Consider the following 27,331-nt stretch of genomic DNA (forward strand, 5'->3'; position numbering starts at 1 on the left):
GACGGGGCTTTCTTGGAGGGTCAGGGTTTGGTGGGATTAGGTTAATTTGGATATTCAATTTCAAGCTAACGGGTTGTTCTTGAAATTTTTAGATATTTCAATTTCAAGAAGTGATTTTGAATACGGCTGTACAAGGTGAAATTAATTCGGTATGTGAAGTATTATCATCTTTCATATCATTTCTTTTTTTGTACTGTTTTACTTTTGGTTAGGAGCTTACAGTAATTCAGGAAGCCTTAAGCAAAATGGTGGGAAGATGCACGGATGCTAAGATGGATCTTTAAAAAAAGTATTGGGAGATTCTGAATTTGGTAAACTTTATAAATGCAAGAGAGGTAACTCCCTGCAAAACTGTCCCTATCCTAAAATTTATCTCTTTGATGTCTTTACCTGGTTGATATCTTAATCTTTTTACAAAATTTTAAATTATCATTCCCAACATCTTCAAACTATTCCATAATGAGATGAACTCATTTTTTCTTCAATAGAAGTTCTTTCGAATCTTATTTTCTATAACATGTTGTTTGTTCTTGTGTTTATATATGGTATGAAGTGCTTGTGGTATCTTTTTGTGCTGCATATTATAACGTGCTTCTTGTATCTTTTTGTGCTACATGTGTTGGTTGTTTGTATTGTTATGCTACTTTGTTTGTGCTTGTGTTGTGTTTATGTATGATGTGATATGCTTATGGTGTCTTTTTATGCTTGTGGTGTGTTTATTAATATATGGTGTTTTTGTAGTGTCTTTGCTTTTATTGATTGGTTGGTATTTTTATGGTGGGTTACATGTTCCAAATTGTGTTGGTGGTATGTGTTTGAGCTAAACATACTATGCTTATGGTGTTGTGTTATGTTGTTTGTGTTTATGACATGTTTTTGGTGTCTTTTTGTGCTGCTTGTATTGTGTTGTTGTATTATTTGTTGTTGTGTGTTGTGTTTGTATATAGTATAGCGTGCTTCTTGTATCTTTTTTGTGCTACATGTGTTGGTTGTTTGTATTGTTATACTACTTTGTTTTTACTTGTGTGTTTTGTTTATGTATGGTATGATGTGACGTGTTTGTGGTGTCTTTTTATGCTTGTGTGTTGTCCTTATTGTGTGTACATATATATATATGGTGTGTTTATGGTGTCTTTTTGTGTTGCTTTTGCTGGCTGTTTGTATTGTTATGTTGGGTTGCATATGCCAAGTTGTGTCTGTGCTTAGTAATGTTTAGCCGAATTGTGTTGGTGGTGTGTAGTTGGGTTAAACATACTATGCTTATGGTGTTGTGTTGTGTTGTTTGTGCTTGTGTTTATATATGGTATGACATGTTTGTGGGGTCTTTTGGTGTTGTTTGTACTTGTATGCTGTGTTTATATGTGGTAGAGCATACTTATGGTATATTTTTCTGCTACATATGCCGATTTGTAATTTTTTGCTACTTTGTTTGTGCTTGTGTGTTATGTTTATGAATAATATGATGCGCTTGTGGTGTCTTTTAGTATTGCTTTTTCTGGTTGTTGGTATGGATACGTTGGATTGGTTGTGCTTATGTGTTGTGTTTATGTATGGTATTGTAATATTTTGGTGTCTTTTGTGTCGCTCTCACCATGTTGTTTGTATTGTAAAATTGCATTGTTTGTGCTTGTGTTATGTATGGTATTGTAATATTTTGGTGTCTTTTGTGTCGCTCTCACCATGTTGTTTGTATTGTAAAATTGCATTGTTTGTGCTTGTGTTATGTATAGTATGGTGTCCTTGTGGTATCGTTTTGCATTGCTTGTGCTTGAGTGTTTTGTTTATGTATGATATGATTTGTTTGTTGTTCATTGTGGTATATATAAAATTTAATTAATGTTGTTAACTTGATGTATGTATGTGAGAATGTTGTTTCTAGTGCCCATTTGAGTTTAGATGTGGCCATTATATTCATATTTAATATGTTTTGACTCAATTGTAGCGTGTGTAGATGTTATGCTTTTATTATGTGTTGCTAGCGTTGATGTATATATTCTGACTAGCTTTATCTTCTTTATATCCAAGTGTGAGGTAGGTTATAGCATAAACTAAATTATGGTGTTTTATTTTATCATTTTCTTTCTTCACCACTTTAATTTGCCGGCCGTGTGAGGTTTGGATGGATTTAGATGGAATTTGTTGTCTGGTCGGTGTTTGTGGAACTAGGCCGGTGATGTGAGGTTAGGCTTAGTCTTGCTAAATTTTACCAAATTTGACTCAATTGTAGCTTGTTTGTGCTTATATATTATGTTGTATTACGGTGCAAGGGACGATAATCATTTTAATAACTCTATTTATTGTTGTAACTATATAAAATTATCCAATGATAAAATACACTTAACAACTTTTGTTTAAATGGTGCAAGGCACAATTATCATTTTAATATGTTTTGCTCTTATTTTAAAAAATATGCATACGCATTGGTACTGAAAAATCACTTAAAGTTTATGAAGAGCACTGTATGTGGGTTTTTTTTGTGCGTTAAAGTTTCAGGACATTTGTGATGTCTTAAAGTTTCTACGCAAGATTCAGGTAGGAGTATTTGTGAAACAAGGAGAAAAGTGATTCAAACAAGATGAATTCGGAAAGGATTTCGACCAAAGGGGATGGTACATTAATTTTATTAAGTTTTTTACTTTGTTAAGGATCTATCATAAAAGTTTTTTACTTTTGTTAAGGATCTATCATAATAGACTTTTCAAATTTTCTTTAAATTTCTTTGGTAAAGAAGAGGAATATGGATAATTCATCCGGATTTGTTGCTGGTGACACTAACTCAAAAGGACTGAACTTAATGAAACCCACCAAAACTCAGGTAGTTTTCGAATCCTAATCTATAATATGCTTTGATTCATACATTCATTCTATGTAATAATTTTAAATAGTTGTTTAGCCGAACATCTAGACAAAAATAAGAATGGGATATGATCCACTCTCTCTTATGTTTTTCTTTCTTGATATTGGAAGACTTGATGAATCCAATGTGACTGGATAAGATAGAACAGGGAGAAAGGAAGAATTTTCATTTTCATATATGCATGAGAGTTTCAAATTCTTCGTATCATTATTTCTATAAAATTTTAAAGTAATCTTCCCTTTTCTCTTTTCAAAAACTACATCACTTATGTGTTAAATTAATCTTCGCAGTATTTGTTGTGTAGTATTGTTTTGTTGTGTAGTATTGTTTTGATGTGTTGTTTATGCTTTTGTTTATATATGGTATGAAGTGCTTGTGGTGTCTTTATGTGCTGCTTGTAATTTTGTTGTTTGTGTTTATGTGGTATGTGGTGTGTTTATATATTTATGTTATAGCGTGCTTCTTGTATCTTTTTGTGCTACATGTTTTGGTTGTTTGTATTGTTATGCTACTTTGTTTGTACTTATGTGTTGTGTTTATGTATGATATGATGTGCTTGTGGTGTGTTTTTATGCTTGTGTTGTGTTTATTAATATATGGTGTGTTTGTAGTGTCTTTGTTTTTATGATTGTTGGTATTGATATGTTGGGTTACATGTGGCAAATTGTGTTGGTGGTGTGTGGTTGGGCTAAACATACTATGCTTATGGTGTTGTGTTTTGTTGTTTGTGCTTGTGATCATATATGGTATGACATGTTTGTGGTATCTTTTTTGGCTGCTTGTATTGTATTGTTGTATTATTTGTTTTTGTGTGCTGTATTTGTATATGGTATAGCGTGTTTCTTGTATCTTTTTTGTGCTACATTTGTATTGTTATGCTACTTTGTTTTTGCTTGTGTGTGTTGTGTTTGTATATGATATGATGTGTTTGTGCTGTCTTTTTATATTTGTGTGTTGTGCTTATTATATATATGGTGACGCTTTTGGTGGATGTTTGTATTGCTATGCTGGGTTGCATGTGCCAAACTGTGTCGGTGCTTAGTAATGTTGAGCCGAATTGTGTTGGTGGTGTAGTTGGGTTAAACATACTTTGCTTATGATGTTGTGATGTGTTGTGTTGGTGTTGTTTGTGCTTGTGTTTATATATGGTATGACATGTTTGTGGTGTCTTTTGGTGTTGTTTGTGCTTGTGTTTATATATGGTATGACATGTTTGTGGTGTCTTTTAGTGTTGTTTGTACTTGTATGTTGTGTTTATATATGGTAGAGTATACTTTTCTGTTACATATGCCGGTTTGTAATTTTATGCTACTTTGTGCCTGTGTGTTGTATTTATGAATGATATGATAAGCTTGTGGTGTCTTTTAATGTTGCTTTTGCTAGTTATTGGTATGGTTACGTTGGATTGGTATGTAATCGTAATATTTTGGTGTCTTCTCTGTTGCTCTCACCATGTTGTTTGTATTGTAAAATTGCATTGTTTGTGCTTGTGGTATTGTTTTGTATTGTTTGTGCTTGAGTGTCTAGTTTATGTATGATATGATTTGTTTGTTGTTCATTGTGGTATATATTAAATTCAATTAATGTTGTTTAATTTAATGTATGTATGTGAGAATGTCGTTTCTAGTGCCCATTTGAGTTTAGCTGGCCATTAGATTCATATTTAATAAATATGTTCGACTTAATTGTAGTTTGTGTAGATGTTATGCTTTTATCATGTGTTGCTAGTGTTGATGTATATATTCTTACTAGCTTTATATTCTTTATATCCAAGTGTGAGGTAAAAGCATAAACTAAATTATGATAATTTATTTTATCGTTTTCTTTTTGCATCCCTTTTTTAACTTGCTGGCTGTGTGAGGTTTGGATGGCCTTGGATGGAATTTGCTGTATGGTTGGTGTTTGTGGAACTAGACCAATGATGTGAGGTTAGGCTTAGTCTTGCTAAATTAGACCAAATTTGGTTTTAATATGAAATTTTAAAAATGGCGATTTGAAAAAATGATAGACAAAAATTAAAGATTGTAATTTTTTTTTAAAAAAAAATAAAAGGTAATAAAAGTCATAGAAGTTTAAATAATTATAAATATATTTATTTTTATAATTATTAATTTAAGTAAATTTAGGACGGATTTAATATTTTAAAACTCATAACTCTTTGAATACAAATAATTGAACTCGAATCTAAATCCAAAGCAGGTCCGAGGTTAATTAGAGCCGTCTTAATTGTTATTACTGCGTAAAACCAAAAGTTTATTTACTCCATTTTATTTATATTCTTTAAAAAATAAATATATTAAATAATAATAATATTTTTTAAAAATTTTGAAATAATTCATAAAATCAACACACGATAAAATAAATTTCATATATATCAAGAGAGGGTTTAACAAAGCTATAGAGCATCGACTTGTTTTAAGATCATAATTGTGGACTATTCTTGTATGTTATCAAACATTTGTATTACATTAATACTTTTTTTATTAAAAAAAAAATAGAGCTAAATTTGCTGGACAGACGGAGTATTTAATATTGAGATTAATTTTAATATATGTTTGGTAGAGTATTATTTCATATGTCATATAAATTTATTCTCATTTTATTTTTTAGTAAATAAATTATATATATATTTTTTACTTATTTTACTTAAAATTTGTGTGCGGTCAAATGAGAAAATAAATACCATGTTATGTGTATTCGTTAAGAGACACAGTGAGTATATATTTATGTATTTATAGTAAAATAATCATGTGAGCATGTGGAATTGATGGATTTAAATTCTGAAAATCTAAACAGCAAATCCTTTTTTAAATTTGTGTCATCAGATTCACATGAATTTATGTGTTTTATGATTTCGAAGGATTCAATTATATATTATAAGTTCTTTCTTTAGAATTTTCTAGAGTTTTGCAATTGGTATATTCATAAAAAGTAATTTCAGTTTTGTAATAATAATATAACAATTCGATGACACTTGAGTTTGTACTTATAAATAATTAGGGGAGGAAAAAAAAAAAGAGAAAGTCTATAGGGTTGTGTTTGTTTTTTTATTATTATTTAAAAAATTATATATAATTCTATAAAATAGTTTCAATTTTCTTAGATAATATATGTAGTTATTATTTAAACAAAAAACATAATCAAATAAATCTAGGGTGAGATAAGAGTGTGTTTCTTTTTGATGAGTTTGAAAAAAATTAGTTTGAATTTAAATAATATTTGGTAGGATATTTTGTGAAAAAAAGAAAAATCTAAAAATTCAAAATTTAAATAATAAAATTTGAAAAAAATTTGATAAAGTAAAATATTTACTATTGAATCTTGTTTGAATTATGATATGATTTTGTGTATGTAAACATAAGATAAAACATAGAACATGATTCTTTTGAATGAGTTTGAAGAAAATTAGTTTAAATTTGGTATTAAAATAATATTATTTAATGAGATATTTGTGAGACAGTTTCTTTATTTCTTTTTTTTTTTAAAAAAATGCAGAGTTCATATACTAAAAATTGAAAAAATTAGCAAAAAAAAAACACATCCTAAAACTATGTTTGGTATGAATTTCTATTAGTTGAATTATGATATGATTTTGTCTATATAAACATGAGATAACATGAAACAAAAAACATGATTCCGGTCAGTTTTTTCAATGGGTTCGATAGGTATTCTGGTAAGTGATTTCGGTGATTTTCGACAGTTTTCCAGTGAGGATTCATAGCCTTTTTTTTTTAATCAAAATTTGGTGAATGTCTAGGTTTTGAATGACGTGCTGACTTCCACCAGAGTGGTTACCCTGAACTATTTGACATCGGACTGAGTCGAAAATTAATATTCCTCTCGTCGGAGAAAGATTGAAGCAGTTCAGAGACGATTGGAGTGAAGTGCCGCTGTTTGAGATCGTCGGAGAAGGAATCGTCACCAGAGGAGCCATCTGTTGGGTTTGTCGCTCAATCAATCGGTGCTGTCGTCAATCAACTGGAATTTGATGTCCATCGGAGCTATTGCTGTAAGCTGCCGCTGTCCGGCGGCCTAGAGCAATTGACGGAGGAATATGCCGTCGGAGATTGAGAGAATTCATAGATGTTCGTCGTTGATTGTGGGTCGTTGTCGCTTGGCTGATTTATGAATTGTCAAGGCCGTTTGTTGTCAATTGGTTTCTTATATCTCCGATGTATTATTTGATAAAGCCCCACGATTTAGGATATAAATTCACAATCTCCTTTGATTCACATCAAAATACAATTTAAACAAAAATTCAATCAACACTTCATTTCAAATTAATTTCAAACCATAGTCAAACAAACATTTAAAATTTTTATTTTAGCCAATAGAAGAAACAAACATCATAAGTTACAAAATTTGACAAATACCTAAATTCTTTTACAAGTACAAAAAAATCCAACATAAATGTTTAGAATGAGTTTCATTTAAAAGGGTTTGTTTGATTGTCATTTTAATTTGAAATTGTTATTAACAGACATATATATATATTTTTAATAGATATATATATTTTTTTATAAAAATATAAGTTAAAATACTATTGAAATAAAAATTTAAATTAACTGTCTTATTTCAAATCATTTTTAAATTTCAAAGCAATCTTGATTTTAATTTAGATGGTGGTAATTAAATAATAAAAAATCAAATAAAATGTATAATAAATCAAAAAATTAAATAAAATGTAGTCTTAAAATCATTAATGAATGGCACTTGTCCCACGCTGAACTTGTTTCACTATATTTTATTATTTAAAAATTATATTAATATATATTTAATATTATATTTTAAATTAAAATATGTAATATATAACATAAAAAAAAAGAAAAAAGTTATGGTAAAATATTTTATAATAATAAATTTGATATGTTTTCAGTTGAGTTTTTTCTTCTTTTTTTTTTTTTTTGTCATATGGTACTTTTGTTAATTATTTTCTTAAAATATTATAATGATTAATTGGTTATGGGCTTGCGTCTAACTCATTGCTTACCTTAATTGTAATTTTAATTTAATTTTCTAACGGCTAGTTGTTAATTAAGTTAATTATATATATGGTAAGTTTTACTCAACAGGCCTTAAAATTCAAAGTTAACTATATATATATGGTAATTTTGATCTAACAAACCTTAATTAACTTAGTATTATTACTATTTATTTACTCTGCTATGAAAAATGTGTATACACAAGAGAAGGTTCGAGAAGTGTTTGGAAGGATTGTATTTCTTCCAATTCCATCAGGTAAGGTAAGGGTTTCTTCCGGCTTGAAGTTTCCGTGCAATAGCGGGATGAACGGCGACCATTTCAATCGGTATAGTCTGCTCTGGCAAATGTGGTATACATAAAAGAAAGTTCCAGAAGTTTGGTGCTCTCGGAAGCGTTGTATTTCCATTTCCATCAGGTAAGGGTTTCTTTCGGCTCCGGTGCAATGGCGGGATGAACGGCGACGTTGCGGCGGCCATTTCTATCGGTATGTTTTAGTTGAATCCAAGATTCGATTCTGATTTGCGATTTCTTCAAACTAATCGATTGAGTTTAATATGTTACCATGTGCTTGGACTGGTGCATCGAATTTGGACTCCCATTCCTCGAGCTGTTCGCCCTTTTCATCATCGTCATCATCTTCTTCTTGTTCTTGATAATCTTGCTTTGGTTTCTAAAATATAGTGAAATATTTATATTATATGCTGCTCCTATAGCGCATTATTCTATCCTTGTGTTTATTTGTTTGTTATCAGACGAAGGATTATATTGCCACCCCCAAATCAAATGGTTGTCAGAGTCTTCATTCTACAGTGATTCCTCTTCTCTACGAACGCATGTTTAGGCTGGAATGAAATTATTTTAATGGTTATGCTTTTTAACTTTTCTTGCTGCATGTTCTCTCCTTATCCATCAAGTATTCTTGCAGAAAATAAATTGATATATATATTATAGCTATTTCATTGTGTTTTGTATTAGTTGATCTTGTTAATTCTCATGAATCTGATTTGCTGATTAGGACAGAAGAGATGGGTTTGATTGCTGAAAGAGGGATAGCTGCTCATTATAGTTGTAAAGTTTTTGTAAATGGCAGAAACTCCCGAGGAAAAACAGTCTGCCTCAACAATGAGAATGTTGCTCTTAGGGTATTATACTTGTACATCCTGTGAAGCATTTATTTGTCCTATACTAGTATTAACTTGTGATTTTCAGATTAATTGGCTTCCGAGGGTGGCAGGAGCAGTTTTTGGGAAATATGAGCTATAGGGAATTTGTTGATACAATCACCAGGGATCTTCTTGGCAGCCGTTGCTTTGTATTCACACCAAAAGGAGAGGCAAGATTCTGGTAACTATGTTATTCTGAGCTTGAAATCTATTAGTTTTGTTTCTAAATATTTAGCCTTCCTACAGATTAAAAATCTTCCCAAGGGTGCAACTGCCATTGATAACGCATATATGATACACTGTGATACTGGGAACAAAATGGTTGCTGCAGATGTACTTTCCTGTATATACTCTGCAGCAGTACTCTGTTTTGTCTTGTTAAATTGCCTGCAATTCTTGTGTCAGTAGCCGAAAATGTTCCTTTGCAGGTTAATGGAAACACGTAGAGCCTGACACAATATCATGAAAGTATGTTTATTTGTTGATCTAAACAATTGATTTGAACATCCTCTTTCATTCAATTGAGAAGAAGTGTGAGATGTTTTTGTGTCTCCCAATTTCAATATTTCAAGTCTTTAAGTAACTTTGATTGTGTTTTCAATCTCAATCTTTCGACGCCATAAACAATTTTGAGTCCATATATTTCAAATTGGATAAACGGGGCTTTCTTGGAGGGTCAGGGTTTGGTGGGATTAGGTTAATTTGGATATTTCAATTTCAAGCTAATGGGTTGTTCTTGAAATTTTTAGATATTTCAATTTCAAGAAGTGATTTGGAATAGGGCTGTGCAAGGTGAAATTAATTCGTTCAGGAAGCCTTAAGCAAAATGGTGGGAAGATGCACGGATGCGAAGATGGATCTTTAAAAAAGTACTGGGAGATTCTGAATTTGGTGAACTTTATAAATGCAAGAGAGGTAACTCCTGCCAAAACTGTCCCTATCCTAAAATATATCTCTTTGATCTCTTGGTTGATATCTTAATCTTTTTACAAAATTTTAAATTATCATTCCCAACATCTTCAAACTATTCCATCTTTTGTTCTTTTTTAAAATGAAATGAACTCATTTTTTTCTCAATAGAAGTTCTTTCGAATCTTATTTTCTATCTTTGAAATTCAATTATTATACCATCTTCTCCCATTTTCCTAATCCTTATTCTGAAATTTCAAAATATTGTTTCCTTTGGTCTTTCAAAACTTCATTTCAATTGTATGCCTACGTCAATTTCTTCTATTTTTCAATTCCATTTTTCAAATATCCTAATAATTCATCCTATTCTTTTAAAAAATATGATAATTTTTTGTAAGTAAGATTGAACTCATGTTTGTTTCCATCCAAAATCTCTAAGAACTTTTAACTTTTTACAAAATTTTTCCTTAATATCTCTTAAAATATTATCTCCTCTTCTCTTTTTGAACGTTAGCTTCTTGATTGTTTTATTTGTTCTTCATGCATTTCTCCATTTATTTTGTTGGATTGTCATTTTTCTTTTTACTATTTTTCCTAAATCTATGCATAAAGTGTTAAAGCCTTGTTGAAATTCCTTAAAAATTTAGGTAACTCTTTTCAAAGCAATTTTGGAAATTGGTGGGATTGGTGAATTAAGTGATTCAACAAACCTTAAAAGGTGGGAAGAGAAATCCAAATCTTGAATGTGCATTAAAATATATATATGTATATTGGCCATTTTTTTTTTTCTTATTTAGTCGAGCATGTTTGCTATTACAAAGAAATTGAGGTTTGAAGTTTCCCTAATAACGGCTATAGGTGAATTGAGTGCTTTCATAAGCTATTTTTTAAAGTGAAAAGGGAAATCTAAAGTTTCAATATTGTTTTTTCAAAATTTTTTTGATTATTAAAAAAATATTGGCCATTTTTTTCTTTTTACTATTACAAAACAATTGAGGTTTTAAAATTTCCCTTAACTGACAGTTATAGTGAATTTAGTGATTCCATAAATTATTTCTTAAAGTGAAAAGGGAAATCTAAAGCTTTAATATTGGCTTTTTCAAATTCTTCTTGATAATTAAAAAAGTATTGGCCATCTTTTTTCCTTGTTAGTCTTGCCTGTTTACTATTACAAAACAATTGACGTTTTAAGATTTCCCTTAATACTGACGGTGATAGTGAATTGGGTGATTCCATGAACTATTTCTTAAAGTGAAAAGGGAAATCTGAAGCTACAATATTGCCTTTTCAAATTCTCTTTGATTATTAAAAAATTATTGGCCATCTTTTTTCCTCGTTAGTCTTGCATGTTTACTATTACAAAACAATAAAGGTTTTAAAATTTTCCTTAATACTGACGGTGATAGTAAATTGGGTGATTCCATAAACTATTTCTTAAAGTGGAAAGGAAAATCTAAAACTTAAATATTGCCTTTTCAAATTCTTTTTGATTATTAAGAAAATATTGGCCATTTTTTATCCTCGTTAGTCTTGCCTGTTTACTATTAAGAAACAAGTGAGGTTTTGAAATTTCCCTTAATACTAATGGTGATAGTGAATTGGGTGATTCCATAAACTATTTCTTAAAACGAAAAGGGAAATTTAAAGCTTCAATAATGCTTTTTCAAATTTTTTTTTGCTTATTTTTTCTTATCTTTGTTACTCTTGTTGACTAATTGAGGTTTGGGTTTGTTCTCACTTAATACAGTGATGGTGAGTTAGATGATTCTACAGACCATTTCCTAAAATTGAAGGTGAAACATAAACCTTAAATGTGATTTTTCAAATTTTCTTTTTATTGTTGTTTCTTCTCCCTTTGTCACTTTTGCCTGTCATAGTTGAACGATTGAGGTTTTGAGAGTTCTCTTTTAAACTAATAGGATGGTGGTTTGGGTGATTCCAAAACCATTTGTTATAGTAGAAGGAAAAATTTAAACATTAAATGTTCTTTTTCAAGAAAATTTGGCTACTTTGTCCTCTCCCATATTATTCTTGTATGTCATAGTTGAACCGTTGAGGTTCTAGGTTCCTCTGCGGCAGATATACCACTAATTTATTTTTCCTAATTTGTTTTATTTCACCTTATAACAAATGTTTTGATTTATGCATTTGTCATGTGTAGTTTATTGTGTTATTAGGTTGCCTTTTTAGTTCAATCTTTTGCCTAAATTTATGCATTAAAAATTCATTTAAATCTGTTTAAATGATTTAACTCTTTCTAGAACATTTTTCAAACCCCTCAAAACTAACTGGATGGTCAATCTCCACGAATCATTTTTGGAAGTGGGAGCAGAATCCCAGACAATTTTTCAAAGAATTTGGCCTTCTCTTCGTCTCTCCTTGCCACTCTTGCTTGCAATATCTTAACTGGGGATGGTTAATCCGACTGCCTTTTTTTTACAAAGTTTCAACTAATTCATTCCTTTAGTATCTTTAAAAATATTATATCTCATGTTCTCTTTTTTAAACAAAATAAGTGACTCATTTTCTCTCCATTCAAAATCTTATAATAGTTAATATCTATTCACAAATAACTCATTACCTTTAATTTGAACAAATACTTATAGTGATGTGCTATGCTTTTATTATGTATTGCCAGTGTTCATGTATATATTTTGACCAGCTTTATCTTTATATCCAAGTAGTCTTGTTTGATTTAAAATTTTTATGTAATATGTTGTGTTTTTTGTGTTGATGGTTATGCTTTGTGTATTAGTTCTCTGTGGCAGGACACATCCAACCAATTTTTTAATTCTTGGTGAGTTTTTCAAATATAATGTTTCGTATTGTGAGTACTTCTATGTTTTGTTTATTTCTATTTTTGTATCTATTAGTTCTAATTAATGTTGTGTATATCATTGTCTAGACCAATGTTCTGATCAATTTTATCTTTTTCTTATCCATTTAGTATTGTTTGATTTAAATTTTTTATGTAATATGTTTTGTTGTTTGTGCTGATATATTATGTTGTATATGGTGCAAGGGACAATGATTATTGTAATAACTCTATTTATTGTTGCAACTATATAAATTTATCCACTCAAAATACACTTAACAAGTTTTGTTTAAATGGTGCAAGGCACCATTATCATTTTAATATGCTTTGCTCTTATTTTAAAAAATATGCATATGCATTGGTGCTGAAAAATCACTTAAGGTTTATGAAGAGCACTGTACGTGGGTTTTTTGTGCCAAGTTTCAGGATATGGACAATTCATCTGGATTTGCTGCTGGAGACACCAACTCAAATGGACTGAACTTAATGGAACCCACCAAAATCAGGTAGTTTTCAAATCCTAATCTATTATATTAATTCATTCATTTATCATGCACTGCACTTATACGTGTTTAATGCATTTTTCTATTCATCAGTATTGTGTATTAGCTATTTTTTAAGATCTGTATGTAAGCTTCTACAAAAAGGAGAAGAACTTTTCTACGGAGTCAGAGATTGATTTGGATGTGCTTTCAACCAAAGGATGGTGTTTTCTGTTTTATTAATTTTTTGACTTTATTAAGTATCTATTGACATATATTTTCTAAAACTTTTTAAATACCTTAGGTGAGCGGGGGTGTAGTGGACTATTCATTCGGATTTGCGGCTGGAGAGATACCAACTTAAGTGGAATGGAGTTGCACTAATTTGTATTATGATGCTTTTTGTTTTGGATTGCATAATAACAATTTCTTTTTTTTTTTTTTTTTTTTTTTTTAATGAAGGAACTGCAAACTAGGAGAAGTGATTAAAAAGGTTGTATTTGGATGGGATTTCGACCAAGACATGGTATATTTTTTAATTATTCTTTTTCCATAATTATCTCTAGTGATATTTTTCAATTTATGTTCAAATATCTCCGGCGGTGCAGACGTTGTCGAGCATTTAGCCCGGTTTGCGGTTAGAGATCACCCATTAAAAACCACATATCATGCATTGTCCAAGTCTTTAATTAATATATAATTTTTTTATAAGTTTCTGCACTTGAGTACAATGATCAGTTTTTCAAGCAAACAAATTTAACTTGCAACATAACTATAGTTTCAATTCCAAGTCAGGGTTGCTGCTGCGTGTCTCATTGGTAAAATGTTGCATTTCCATTATTTTCCTGAGATGAGTAAGCATTACAATCTTTTGAGTTTCATTGATGATGTTTCATATCTCTTTAGTTTAAATATTTGTTTGCTACATGGCTCATATTTCCACCTATAGGTCCTTGCCTTCCATATGTGGTAAATTTGGTGTTTTTAGTTCGAACATGTAACATGGAAAGATTCTGTTTCCCAAAGCTGATGTGCTTTGACTCATAAGAAATGAAAGTTCCTTTCCTTTCCTAAATAAAATGATTCTGAATGTTGTTTTGTTGGATTTTTCTTTCCCTTGTAGATTATCAACCTATATACTTGTCTGAATAGATATTTTCTAATTTTCTACTTTCCTTACAATGTCAAGATTGAATGGAAGGATAAACTACATTGGAAGACTCATGAATCCAAAGTGACTGGATAAGATAGAACGGGGAGAAAGGAAGAATGATTGATGTAGCTTCTCACCATTGAAATGAAGCTTCTGGGTTATGTTATCTATTTTCATTTTTCATATGTACATGTTTCAAATTCTTCATATCGTTCTTTCTATATAATTTGAAAGTAATCTTCCCTTCACCTTTTAAAAAATTATATCACTTATGTTTTGAAGCAATCTTCCCTTTATCTGCTGTGTAGTATTATTTTGATGTGTTGTTTGTGTTTGTGTTTATGTTTATGTATGGTATGACGTGCTTGTTCTGTCTTTTTGTGCTGTTAGTATTTTTGTTGTTTGTGTTTGTGTGGTGTGTGGCGTGCTTATATATTTATGTTATAGCGTGCTTCTTATATCTTTTTGTGCTACATGTGTTGGTTGTTTGTATTGTTATGCTACTTTGTTTGTGCTTATGTGTTGTGTTTATGTATGATGTGATGTGTTTATGGTGTTTTTTTTTGCTTGTGTTGTGTTTATTAATATATGGTGTGTTTGTAGTGTCTTTGCTTGTATTGATTGGCTGGTATTTTTATGGTGGGTTACATGTTCCAAATTGTGTTGGTGGTGTGTGGTTGGGCTAAACCTACTATGCTTACGGTGTTGTGTTGTGTTGTGTTGTTTGTGTTTATATATGGTATGACATGTTTGTGGTGTCTTTTTGTTGCTGCTTGTATTGTGTTGTTGTATTATTTGTTTTTGTGTGTGTGTTTGTATATGGTATAGCGTGCTTCTTGTATCTTTTTTGTGCTACATGTGTTGATTGTTTGCATTGTTATGCTACTTTGTTTTTGCTTGTGTGTTGTGCTTATGTATGGTATGATGTGGTGTCTTTTTATGCTTGTGTGTTGTGCTTATTGTGTGTATATATATATATATATATATATGGTGTCCTTGCGGTGTCTTTTGTGTTGCTTTTGCTGGGTATTTGTATTGTTATGTTGGGTTGCATGTGCCAAGTTGTGTATGTGCTTAGTAATGTTGAGCCGAACTGTGTTGGTGATGTGTAGTTGGGTTAAACATACTATGCTTATGGTGTTGTGTTGAGTTATTTGTGCTTGTGTTTATATATGGTATGACATGTTTGTGGTGTCTTTTGGTGTTGTTTGTACTTTTATGCTGTGTTTATATGTGGTAGAGCATACTCATCTTATATCTTTTTGCTATATATGCCGATTTGTAACTTTTTGCTACTTTGTTTGTGCTTATGTGCTGTGTTTATGAATGATATGATGCACTTGTGGTGTCTTTTAGTGTTGCTTTTGCTGGTTGTTGGTATGGTTACGTTGGATTGGTTTTGCTTATGTGTTGTGTTTATGTATGGTATTGTAATATTTTGGTGTCTTTTGTGTTGCTCTCACCATGTTGTTTGTATTGTAAAATTGCATTGTTTGTGTTTGTGTTATGTATGGTATGGTGTCCTTGTGGTATCGTTTTGCATTCTTTGTGCTTGAGTGTTTTGTTTATGTATGATATGATTTGTTTGTTGTTCATTGTGGTGTATATATTAAATTTAATTAATGTTGTTAACTTAATGTATGTATGTGAGAATGTTGTTTCTAGTGCCCATTTGAGTTTAGCTGGCCATTATATTCATATTTAATAAATATATTGACTCAATTGCAGGTGTGTAGATGTTATGCTTTTATTATGTGTTGCTATTGTTGATGTATATTTTTTGACTAGCTTTATCTTTTTCAAATCCAAGTGTGAGGTAGGTGATTGCCTTAACTAAATTATGGTATTTTATTTTATCATTTTCTTTCTTCATCCCTCTAACTTGCCGGCCGTGTGAGGTTTGGATGGCCTTGGATGGAATTTGTTGTCTGGTTGGTGTTTGTGAGGCCAGTGATGTGAGGTTAGACTAAGTCTTGCTAAATTTTACCAAATTTGACTCAATTGTAGCTTGTTTGTGCTTATATAATCATTTCAATAACTCTATTTATTGTTGTAACTATATAAAATTAAAGTTTCTACGCAAGATTCAGGTTGGAGTATTTGTGAAACAAGGAGAAAAGTGATTCAAACAAGATGAATTCGGAAAGGATTTCAACCAAAGGGGATGGTACATTAATTTTATTAAGTTTTTGACTTTGTTAAGGATCTATCACAATATACTTTTCAAATTTTCTTTAAATTCCTTTGGTAAAGAAGAGGAAGAGGAATATGGATAATTCATCCGGATTTGCTGCTGGAGACACCAACTCAAAAGGACTGAACTTAATGAAACCCACCAAAAATCAGGTAGTTTTTGAATCCTAATCTATTATATTCTTTCATTCATGCATTCACATATCATGCGCTGCACTTATATATGTGTTTAATGCATTTTTCTTTTTATTAGTATTGTGTATTTGCTATTTTTAAGATCTGTATGTAGCTTCTACGAACAAGAAGAAGAACTTTTCTACCGAGAGTCAGATTGATTTGGATGTGGTTTCAATCAAAGGATGGTGTTTTCTTTTTATTAATTTTTTGACTTTATTAAGTACTTATTGAAGTATATTTTCTAAAACCTTTTAAATACCTTAGGTGGAGGAGGGCGTAGTGGACTATTTATTCGGATTTGCGGCTGGAGAGATACCAACTCAAGTGGAATGGAGTTGCACTAATTTGTATTATGATGCTTTTTATTTTGGATTGCATAATAACATTTTTTTTCCTTATATTGAAGTATCTGCAAACTAGGAGAAGTGATTGAAAGAGTTGGATTTGGATAGGATTTCGACCAAGACATGGTATATTTTTTTAATTGTTCTTTTTCCGTTGTTGTCTCTAGTGATATTTTTTGATTTATGCTCAAATGCATCCGGCTGTGCAGATTTTTTGGAGCAGTTATCCCGATTTGCGGTTAGAGATCACCCATTAACTACCAGGAAGTTTCTGAAATCTTATTGGTATTTTTTTATTCATTTAACCCACCCATTCACCTATCATGCATTGTCCAAATCTTTAATTAACATATATTTTTTTTGTAAGTTTCTGCACTTGAGTACAATGATCAGTTTTCAAGCAAACAAATTGAACTTGCAACATAACTCTAGTTTCAATCCAACTCAGGGTTGCTGCTGCGTATCTCATTGGTAAAATGTTGCATTTCTATTATTTTCCTGAGAGTACTCACTACAATCTTTTTGAGTTTCATTGATGAAGTTTTATATCTCTTTAGTTCAAATATTTGTTTGCTACATGGCATATATTTCCACCTATATGTCTTTGCCTTCCATATGTGGTCAATTTGGCGATTTTTGTTCGAACATGTAACATGCGAAGATTCTATTTTCCAAAGTTGATGTGGTTTGACTCATATAAGAAATGAAAGGTCTTTTCCTTTCCCAAATAAAATGATTCTGAATGTTGTTTTGTTGGACTTTTCTTTCCCTTGTAGATTATCAACTTATATACTTATCTGAATAGATATTTTCTAATTCTCTATTTTCCTTACAGTGTCAAGATTGAATGGAAGGAACAGCTCGCTTCCCTGAGATAAGTTTGAATTAGTTTTGAAACTACATTGAATACTGTAAGGAGGAATTAAATTCAGTATTAAATGTTTAATAAGGAAGTTTGTTAGAGTAGAGACACGTCTTAAATGCAGCATTAAAGATATACTTAAAATGCCGTTATGTTTAGCGTGTTATTAACGTTTTACCCTGATTTAAAGATCTTATCTTTTGTTGGAGTTTGAAAGATCAAACAATGGGCTGAAGAGGCTTTGCAGATATTTTATGGCTACTTTCCAGTGCAACGGAAGGTAAAATCTTGTTAGATTCATAACTATTGATCGACATAAGATAGATATTTTGTGCTTACTCTTAGTGAGGTAATTGCTTAGACAATTAGGCCCACTGAGTTGATCCACTTTTATTTATTTATTTATTTATTAATTATTATTATTATTATTATTATTATTATTATTATTATTATTATTATCATCATCAATTATTTATTTATTTGTAATGCTAAAATAGTTGCAGATGGTAACAATAAAAAAACATTTGATTTAATCATGCATAAAAATTACCATATGATTTTTTAAAACTCTTAACAAACTCTTTTAATGCCAATTTCCTCACATAAACATCTAACAATCTTATTTTGAAACAAATAAGAAATTCTTTTTTAAGCCAATTTCCTAGTTAAACCTCTAATAATAAATTTGATTTCAATTTAATTGTAATTTAGCTTATGTGATTGCAGAAATTTACAGGTCAGCATGAAATTTAGGTATTATATTGTTACTGTGTAATAATTTCAAATAGTTGTTAACCCAACATCTAAACAAAAATAAGAATGGGATATGATCCACTCTCTCTCATGTTTCTCTTTCTTGATATTGGAAGATCAGGTGAATCCAATGTTACTGGATAAGATAGAACGGGGATAAAGGAAGAATACTTGATGCAGCTTCTCACCAATACGAAGCTTCTGGGTTATGGTATCTATTTTCACGAGAGTTTCAAATTCTTCATATCATTCTTTCTATAAAATTTTAAAGTAATCTTCCTTTATCTTTTCAAAAATTATATCACTTATGTTTTAAAGTAATCTTCCTTTATCTTTTCAAAAATTATATCACTTATGTTTTAAAGTAATCTTCCCTTTATTTGTTGTGTAGTATTATTTTGATGTGTTGTTTGTGCTTGTGTTTATATATGGTATGACGTATTTGTGGTGTTTTTTTGTGCTGCTTGTATTTTGTTCTTTGTGTTTGTGTGGTGTGTGGTGTGTTGATATATTTATGTTATAGCGTGCTTCTTGTATCTTTTTGTGCTACATGTGTTGGTTTTTTGTATTGTTATGCTACTTTGTTTGTGCTTATGTGTTGTGTTTATGTATGATGTAATGTACTTGTGGTGTCTTTTTATGCTTGTGTTGTGTTTATTAATATATGGTGTGTTTGTAGTGTCTTTGCTTTTATTGATTGGCTGGTATTGTTATAATGGGTTACATGTTCCAAATTGTGTTGGTGGTGTGTGGTTGGGCTAAACATACTATGCTTATGGTGTTGTATTGTGTTGTTTGTGTTTATATATGGTATGACATGTTTGTGGTCACTTTTTGTGCTACTTATGTGGTGTTGTATTATTTGTTTGTGTTGTGTTTGTATATGGTATACCATGCTTCTTGTATCTTTTTTGTGCTACATGTGTTGGTTGTTTGTATTTTTATGCTACTTTGTTTTTTCTTATATGTGTTGTGTTTATGTATGGGTATGATGTGCTGCTTGTGGTAGCTTTATTATGCTTGTGTGTTGTGCTTATTAAATATATATATATATATATAAATATATGGCGTGTTGTGTCTTTTTGTATTGCTTTTGTTGTCTGTTTGTATTGTTATGTCGGGTTGTATGTGCCAAATTGTGTCGGTGTTTAGTAATGTTGAACCGAATTGTGTTAGTGGTGTGTAGTGGGTTAAACATACTATGCTTGTGCTTGTGTTTATATATGGTATGACATGTTTGTGGTGTCTTTTGGTGTTGCTTGTTCTGTGTTATTTGTACTTATATGTTGTGTTCGTATATGGTAGAGCATACTTATCACATCTTTTTTTCTATAACATATGCCGGTTTGTAATTTTATGCTACTTTGTTTGTACTTGTGTGTTGTGTTTATGTATGATGTGATGCGCTTGTGGTGTCTTTTAGTGTTGCTTTTGCTAGTTGTTGGTATGGTTACGTTGGATTGGTTGTGCTTATGTGTTGTGTTTATGTATGATATTGTAATATTTTGGTGTCTTTTGTGTTGCTCTCACCATGTTGTTTGTATTGTAAAATTACATTGTTTGTGCTTGTGGTATTGTTTTGCATTGCTTGTGCTTGAGTGTTTTGTTTATGTATGATATGATTTGTTATTCATTGTGGTATATATTAAATTCAATTAATGTTGTTTAATGTATGGGAGAATGTTGTTTCTAGTGTCCATTTGAGTTTAGATGGCCATTATATTCATATTTAATAAATATGTTTCGACTCAATCGTAGCTTATGTAGATGTTATGCTTTATTTATGTGTTGCTAGTGTTGATGTATATGATCTTACTAGCTTTATCTTCTTCATATCCAAGTTTCTTCATATCCAAGTGTGAGGTAATAGCATAAACTAAATTGTGGTATTTTATTTGCTATCTGGTTAGTGTTTATGGAACTAGACCAGTGATGTGAGGTTAGACTTAGTTTTGCTAAATATATAATATTTAATGTCTAAATAAAAACAATAGAAAAAATAAATTTATATATGTACATATATTATATAAAAATGTAGAATTTTGGATTGACTTAGGTGGTGTGGGGAGTGAAATTGTAATGGTTCCAATTACGCCTTAGAAATCATGGCTTTGTTTAAATAGAGGTTTTTGGAAATTCGGAAAAAATACGTTCCATTTACAATAAGGTGGACATGATAACAGTTTATTATTTTTCATATGGATAGTATTGTTGCTATTTTAAATATTTATAGAATTATATTTTAATAAAATATATGTAATATAAATAATATTAATTTTTTAAAAATAAAATTTTATATATTAGGAATAAATAAAAATATATATTTATTTATAATTAACTTAAAACTAATTTGATAAGAAATGAGAAAATTTTAAATATATATAAAAATATTTCTTTATTGAAAAAAGAGATGAAAATAAAATTAATTTGATAAAAAATGAGAAATTTTAAATATATATAAAAATATTTGTTTATTGAGAAAAAAAATAAAAAATAAAAAAGTTTTGAATGAATTATTTTGAATGGGTCCTACTTGCCTGGATGAATGAAATATATATGTTTTTTTTAAAAAAATAATAGTGAATGAAAATGCCTAAAAGTAAACAAAGTTCTTAAGTCCGAACAATATATATAAATATATATCATGCACGTGTGTAATAAAACCATAATCTTATACAACGCTAAACCTCAATTGCCAATATAAAAAAAAATGCATTCCTTTCAAATTCATTCCATCGCATCACCTTCTTCTGCGAATATTCCGATTCCCAAATCACAATCCAAAATCACCGGCGATTCATCGCCGCACTATTCTCCCCGGCGTCGCGAAGATCCATTCTCCGACGCTCTTCTATCACTCCGCCGATGCACGGCCACCGGAAGCCCAAAATCGGGCTCTTGTCAACACGCCCGTGTTCTCAAGTTGGGGATCGAAACCGATATCTATATCGGCAACTCTCTTCTCAACATGTACTCCAAATGCGGCCACTTAAAAGACGCCCACAACCTGTTCGACCAAATGCCTCACCGAACTGTTGTTTCCTGGACTTCCATGATGTCGGCTTATCTCCTCGCCGGCGACGCCGCGGCGGCGGCGGTGCTGTTCGGACGAATGCTGGACCTTGATGATGTCCGGCCTAACGAATACTCGTTGGCCGCGGCATTGCAGGCTTCTGCATCGATCGGAGACGCCGATTTGATCGGCGCATTCCATTGTTACGCAGTTAAGTTCGAGCTCGTTTCGGATGAGTTCTTGCAGAAGTGTTTGATTGATGCGTACGCTAAATCGGGCATGTTCGAAGCCGCGGAAAAGCTTCTGCAGAAGCTGTCGAGCAGAGATGTCGTTGCATGGACGTCGGTTATCTCAGGTTGTGTTCGTCGCGGCTACGGAGAAAGATCATTGGAGTTTTTTTGTCGAATGCAAGAAGACGGGATTTTTCCGAACGAAGTAACGATGTTAGCCGTCTTACAGGCGTGCTCGGAGATTCGTAGCCGTAAGATCATGTTGTTGATTCTCGGATTTGTTTTGAAAGGGGGCTTGTGTAAGTGCGATCTCGTGTTGAATTCGTTGATCGGGATGTATTCAAAGAGCGGCTACTTCGTCGAGGGGATGTTAGCGTTTTCGAGCTTTTGCTTCACGAATGACGGTCGTTACACGAGCCCGGAAACTATGGCGAATCTCGTGCACGGATGTGCGATTTTTGAGTCGGGAGAGATCGGGAAAGGGATACACGGATACGTAATCAAGCACGGGTTTCTCCCGTGCGTCGTCGTCGAGAATTCCCTAATAAATATGTATGTGAAGATCGGCGAGGAGTATTCGGCGATGGTTTTGTTCAGAACGATGTTGAAACGAGACGTGATTTCTTGGAACACGGTGATTAGTGGCTTCGTAAAGATCGGTCGGCCCGGTGATGCGTTGCGGCTTTTCGCCGAACTTTGTAGGAAAAATTGCAATGAAAAAATATCCCCCGACTTCGCCACGGTTCTTGCGTCTTTAGAAGCTTGTTCGGAGCTGGCGTTGTCGCCGCAAGGTCGAGTTATTCATGGCTACGTAGTAAGAACGGGGTTGCTCGGCGATGTTTTCATACAAAACGCGCTGATAGATATGTACGCGAAGTCGGGGAAGGTCGATTCCGCGGAGAGCATCTTTGCGGAAATGGGCAAGCGCGACATCGGATCGTGGAACTCGCTCGTCGCGGCATACGGTAGCAACGGGCGCGCGACGTGTGCGTTGAAAGCTCTCTTCCGTCTCGAGCGATCGGGGGGCGTCGAACCTGACGGAGTTACGTTCGTGAACGTTCTCACGGCGTGCGCCCATGCAGGTGTGGTGCGGGAGGGTCTCGCCGTGTTCGGGTCAATGGAGGGACGGTACGGCGTGAAGCCGAGCGTCGAACATTACGGGTGCATCGTGAATCTTTTGGGCCGGGCCGGGCGAGTCGAGGAGGCGGAGAGGTTTATACGCACGATGGCAGTGAATCCCGGGCCTGACGTGTGGGGGGCTTTGCTTGGTGCGTGTGTCGTGGCCGGTGATGTTGGCATTGCCGAGAGGGCAGCGAAGGAGCTCGCAATTTTGGAACCGGACGGGAGCGCGTGGAGAGTGGCGATGGCGAATGTGTATGCCAGAGTCGGGAGATGGGCGGCGGCGGCAGAGATGCGAGCGGCGGTGGCGGCGGAGAAGAAGGAGGGAGGGTGGAGTAGTGTGGAGGTTGGAGGTAAGGAAATGAGGTTTGTGGCTGGGGACACTAAGTGTACGGAAAGGGTAGATGCTTATGAGATCCTAAGTTTTTTGAAGAACCATATGAAAGATGGATCTTCAATTTACTATGATCATTTTAGTATATGTTGCTAAAAAGAATTTACATTAATTAGAAAAATGAATTAGAGAATTGAAACTAGTGTGTTTGTTTAGAGTATTCTTAAATATTTTTAATAATCATCATTTTTTTAAAAAAATATTAAATCAAACACCTATTTTTTATTTTTTATAAATATTATACTAAAAAGTAATTTTACATTTAAAACATATCTCACATTATTCAATTTGTTTTAATTCAAAAATTTTGCTATTCAAATCTCAACTCAAAATCCAAACACTCGAACAAAGTGTAGAACAAAGCAATTATAATGTGAGTGATTATTTTGATGGATTATATAATTATTGATAAGTAGAATCAATTATCTGTAATTGGAATATTAGTAAAGTGAACTCAATTAATATTGGATTTTAATCTATTATAGTAAGTATAAAATTAGATTAGATAAAATAATATTACCCGCCCTAATAATACGAGTGTCATACATATATTATTACCCCTTCAAAAAACCTAGTTACCCCCAACACAAATGCAAAAGATGTCGATCTACTTAGTAAAAAAAAAGTAAGTGAAATATTGAGATCGATGTGAAAGAAATAAGGAAAATACCATAGAGAAGATAATAATCACAAAGAATGTAATGACAGAGACTTGCAATGGTAATTACAACACTATTCATCAAATTTGTTTACTCAAAACTATTTTGGTTTTAGTTTGCGATTCCTTATAAGAATATATATTACTCCCTCCGTCCACAAACTAATGTCCTACTTTCCTATTTGGGACGTCTAACAACTATTGTCATATTTCCTTTTTTATACATAAATTTTAGATTTTTATCCTAAAAATCCGTGCAAATATACTTTAGGACAATAGAAATTGAACGGAAAAAATATTAATTTATATCACGTCAAAATACTATTTCAATTGAAAAAAAGACACTATGTATTAACAGATATGCAACGTCGTAGCTACGACTCGCATAGATCATAGGCGCACAAATTATACAACAACAAACAAACAATTGTATCGAGGAAAGAGGGATTAGTCGACAGAACTAAACAAATACTTGCAGATTCACGGAAAAGGCGAAGAATAAAGAGCCAAGAAAGATGGATTTATAAATTCTCAATTTTACAAACTGGAGACAACTGAAAACATGAACAGCAACAAGAATCCTTTCAATATGCATTGTTTAATTCATCAATGCCGAATCTGAATGATTATATTAATCGAATAACCTAAAAACACCATCAAAGTTTAGCAAATCTGAATTCAATGGAAAGATTCAAAGTTATATTAATCGAGCAACCTAAACACCATCAAAGTTTAGCAAATCAAAATTCAATGGAAGATCCACATTTATATTAATCGAACAAAATAAACACCATCACAGTTTAACAAATTCAAAGTCAATGGATTCAAAATTATAACAACCCAAATTCAATGGACAGATTAAAAGTTATATTAATAGAACAACCCAAACACCATCAAAGTTTAACAATTCCAAATTCAATGGAAGATCCAAAATTTTGTTACTCGAACAACATAAACACCATCACTGTTAACAAATTCAAAGTCAATGGATTCAAAATTATACGAACCCAAATTCAATGGACAGATTCAAAATTATATTACTTGAGCACCCTAAACACCATCAAAATACAAGAAATCCAAATTCAATGGGCAGATTCAAAGTTATATTGATCGAACAACCTAAACACCATCAAAGTTCAACCATGGCATAAAATCTGAACAACAAACCACTCAATTAAATTACAACCACTCCCGATTATTGAACCCTAAACAAAAACCAACACCAATCAAAATCAAGCATACACACACGAAAATTTGAAACCCTAATAATACAGTCAATGAAATCCAAATAATTGGGGAAAACATCAAATCACAATCAATAGATGAACAATGAGCTCTAAACCCTAAGATATAAAAATCATCCGAATTAAAAATGAACTCAATCAACATTGAAGGGGGGAAACTGAGAACCCTAATACGACAAGTAAAACGAATTGGGGAAAAAAGTAAATCACAATCAATCCATAACAATAGACTTATAAACGCTAAATTATAAAAATCATGCAATCACTTACGTTACTTCGAATTAAAAATCAAACAAATTGGGAAATTTAGGAACCCTAATACCAAAATCAATCCATAGAGGCGAAGAACACCAAATAATTTGGCAACCATAATAAGACAATGAAATCAAACTAAGCGAATTGGAAAAACAGCCCATCAAAATCAAACAAACACACACCGAACCAGGCAAATTTAGGAACCGTAATACTACAGCAATCAAATCACACAATTTGCGGAAAACATCAAATCATGGAGCCCTAAACCGTAAACATAAAAACCAATCACTCATTTACTGACCATCTGAATTAAAAATCAAACCAATGAACATCGAAACTAGAAACCCTAAATTATAAAAATGAAGCATTCACATTACTCCCCGAATTAAAAATCAAACGAAGGGGGAAAAATTGGGAATCAAAATCAAAGGAATTGGGGAAAACAGAGAATCAAAATCAAAGGAATTGGGGAAAACAGAGAATCAAAATCAAAGGAATTAGGGAAAAACAGAGAATCAAAATCAAAGGAATTGGGGAAAAACAGAGAATCAAAACCAATCGATGAACAATTGAACTGTACAACCTAAACTACTAAAACAAAACACTCCCATTACTGCAAATTAAAACCAATCGACGAGCAATCGAACTGTAAACCCTAAATTATAAAAAATCAAGCACTCACATTACTCCGAATTAAAAGTCAAACAAAGGGGAAAAATTGGGAAACCCTAATACCAAAAGGATCGGAAGGGACCGAGAAAACCAAAAAAATTTGGACCATTTCTCGATTTATGCGTGTCATCCTTGCGCAGGGGCCATGCTAATCTTCTCTGTATCGTTCCAATTTTATCGGATGTCCCCGAGGGGACGACCTGTACTCTCCATGGCTCTTTGGTAAAGAAGCAGAAAGCTTTCTCTAATAGCAGTGTGGGATAGTTCGAGATGTAATTGGGCCCAATATATATGTAAATCCAGTTTGATTAATTTAACGCTACTTTTCAAATTACAAATTTACACCTTTGCTGTATATTTTGTTTCCCTTTCTTTCATTTTTGAAAATATTATGCCATATTTGCTTTTTGCTATTTAGGTCTAATAGATGTTTTTGGAGTATTAGAGAATTAGATCATTTTAAAAATATTAAAATGTAATATTATTTAATCTGATTTTCTTTTTTAAAAAACCATTAATATTAATATTAATGAAAAGTATCAAAAAATTTTAAAAAAATATGCTCGATCATTTTACATTATGGTTTCATTTATTAATTAATCTGAGTGTACTAATAATCATAATTTTTAAACAACAACAATAATAATAATAAATCATGACAATATATAGTGTGAATCCATTTTAATAAAGATACTAGCGTTTCTTTGAATTTAGTTTGAAAAAATTTGCTTTAAATTTGATATTAAAATAATAGTTTGATAAAATATTTTGTAAAAAATAAAAATATATATATTTTTTTCAATATCTCAAAATCTTGTGAATGATTTTGGTAATTGTTTGATATATGATGTCTGAAAAATTTTTTGACACATTTAAATCTCATATTATTCTATTGATTAAAAGTATCACTAGGAAATGCATATATTTTGTATTTATTTATATTATTTTTGAATTGTGCACGTGAATTTTAAATAGTAAAATTTGAAAAATACTATGATATAAAGAAACACACATGACACTTACCTTGAGAGTTGGCTTGGATAGAAATTTTTGTA

At 31.8% G+C, this 27,331-nt stretch overlaps 3 protein-coding genes and 1 non-coding gene across 14 annotated transcripts in view; 3 read left to right on the forward strand and 1 right to left on the reverse strand.

Annotated features, from left to right (window-relative positions):
• The window catches only part of LOC127250284 (putative GTP diphosphokinase RSH1, chloroplastic), a 57,446-nt gene extending 42,794 nt beyond the window's left edge, over positions 1–14,652 (forward strand). For 10 of the 11 annotated variants that reach the window (XR_007838607.1, XR_007838604.1, XR_007838611.1 and 7 more), the window contains 6 exons: positions 93–149; positions 231–335; positions 12,668–12,709; positions 13,154–13,233; positions 13,672–13,735; positions 14,399–14,652. Coding sequence is in view for 1 of the 11 variants with exons in the window: in XM_051273476.1 (XP_051129433.1) it covers positions 93–149; positions 231–284 (111 nt within the window). In the remaining 10 variants the exon portion in view is untranslated. Of the gene's footprint in view, positions 1–92; positions 150–230; positions 336–12,667; positions 12,710–13,153; positions 13,234–13,671; positions 13,736–14,398 lie in introns of those variants that run through there. The other variant, XM_051273476.1, reaches the window with a different exon arrangement.
• On the forward strand, positions 8,047–9,411 carry LOC127250434 (putative GTP diphosphokinase RSH1, chloroplastic). Its single transcript, XM_051273718.1, has 4 exons — positions 8,047–8,324; positions 8,861–8,982; positions 9,050–9,173; positions 9,250–9,411. Exons 2-4 carry the CDS (start codon positions 8,924–8,926, stop codon positions 9,409–9,411), a joined length of 345 nt encoding a protein of 114 aa, XP_051129675.1. The 5' UTR covers positions 8,047–8,324; positions 8,861–8,923.
• Positions 14,653–21,281: 6,629 nt separating the features above from the next.
• LOC127250280 (putative pentatricopeptide repeat-containing protein At3g05240) lies at positions 21,282–23,620 on the forward strand. The gene has a single exon (XM_051273471.1). It carries the CDS (start codon positions 21,402–21,404, stop codon positions 23,541–23,543), a length of 2,142 nt encoding a protein of 713 aa, XP_051129428.1. The 5' UTR covers positions 21,282–21,401; the 3' UTR covers positions 23,544–23,620.
• A 2,750-nt stretch (positions 23,621–26,370) lies between these two features.
• On the reverse strand, positions 26,371–26,473 carry LOC127250760 (U6 spliceosomal RNA). Its single transcript, XR_007838781.1, has one exon. It is a non-coding gene; the product is annotated as a U6 spliceosomal RNA (small nuclear RNA).
• Between the last annotated feature and the right edge of the window lie 858 nt (positions 26,474–27,331).

The sequence above is a fragment of the Andrographis paniculata genome, unplaced genomic scaffold, assembly GCF_009805555.1.
Source record: "Andrographis paniculata isolate CXL003 unplaced genomic scaffold, ASM980555v1 Contig37END, whole genome shotgun sequence".
In the NCBI taxonomy this organism is placed as follows: domain Eukaryota; kingdom Viridiplantae; phylum Streptophyta; class Magnoliopsida; order Lamiales; family Acanthaceae; genus Andrographis; species Andrographis paniculata.

Bases quoted from the DNA above. Each gene is read 5' to 3' on its own strand.
- LOC127250434 (XM_051273718.1), top strand. From the start codon at position 8,924: ATGGCAGAAACTCCCGAGGAAAAACAGTCTGCCTCAACAATGAGAATG. The intron at 8,983-9,049 runs GTATTATACTTG...TGTGATTTTCAG, and splicing joins ATGAGAATGTTGCTCTTAGG to ATTAATTGGCTTCCGAGGGT. The intron at 9,174-9,249 runs GCAAGATTCTGG...GCCTTCCTACAG, and splicing joins TATTCACACCAAAAGGAGAG to ATTAAAAATCTTCCCAAGGG.
- LOC127250280 (XM_051273471.1), top strand. From the start codon at position 21,402: ATGCATTCCTTTCAAATTCATTCCATCGCATCACCTTCTTCTGCGAAT.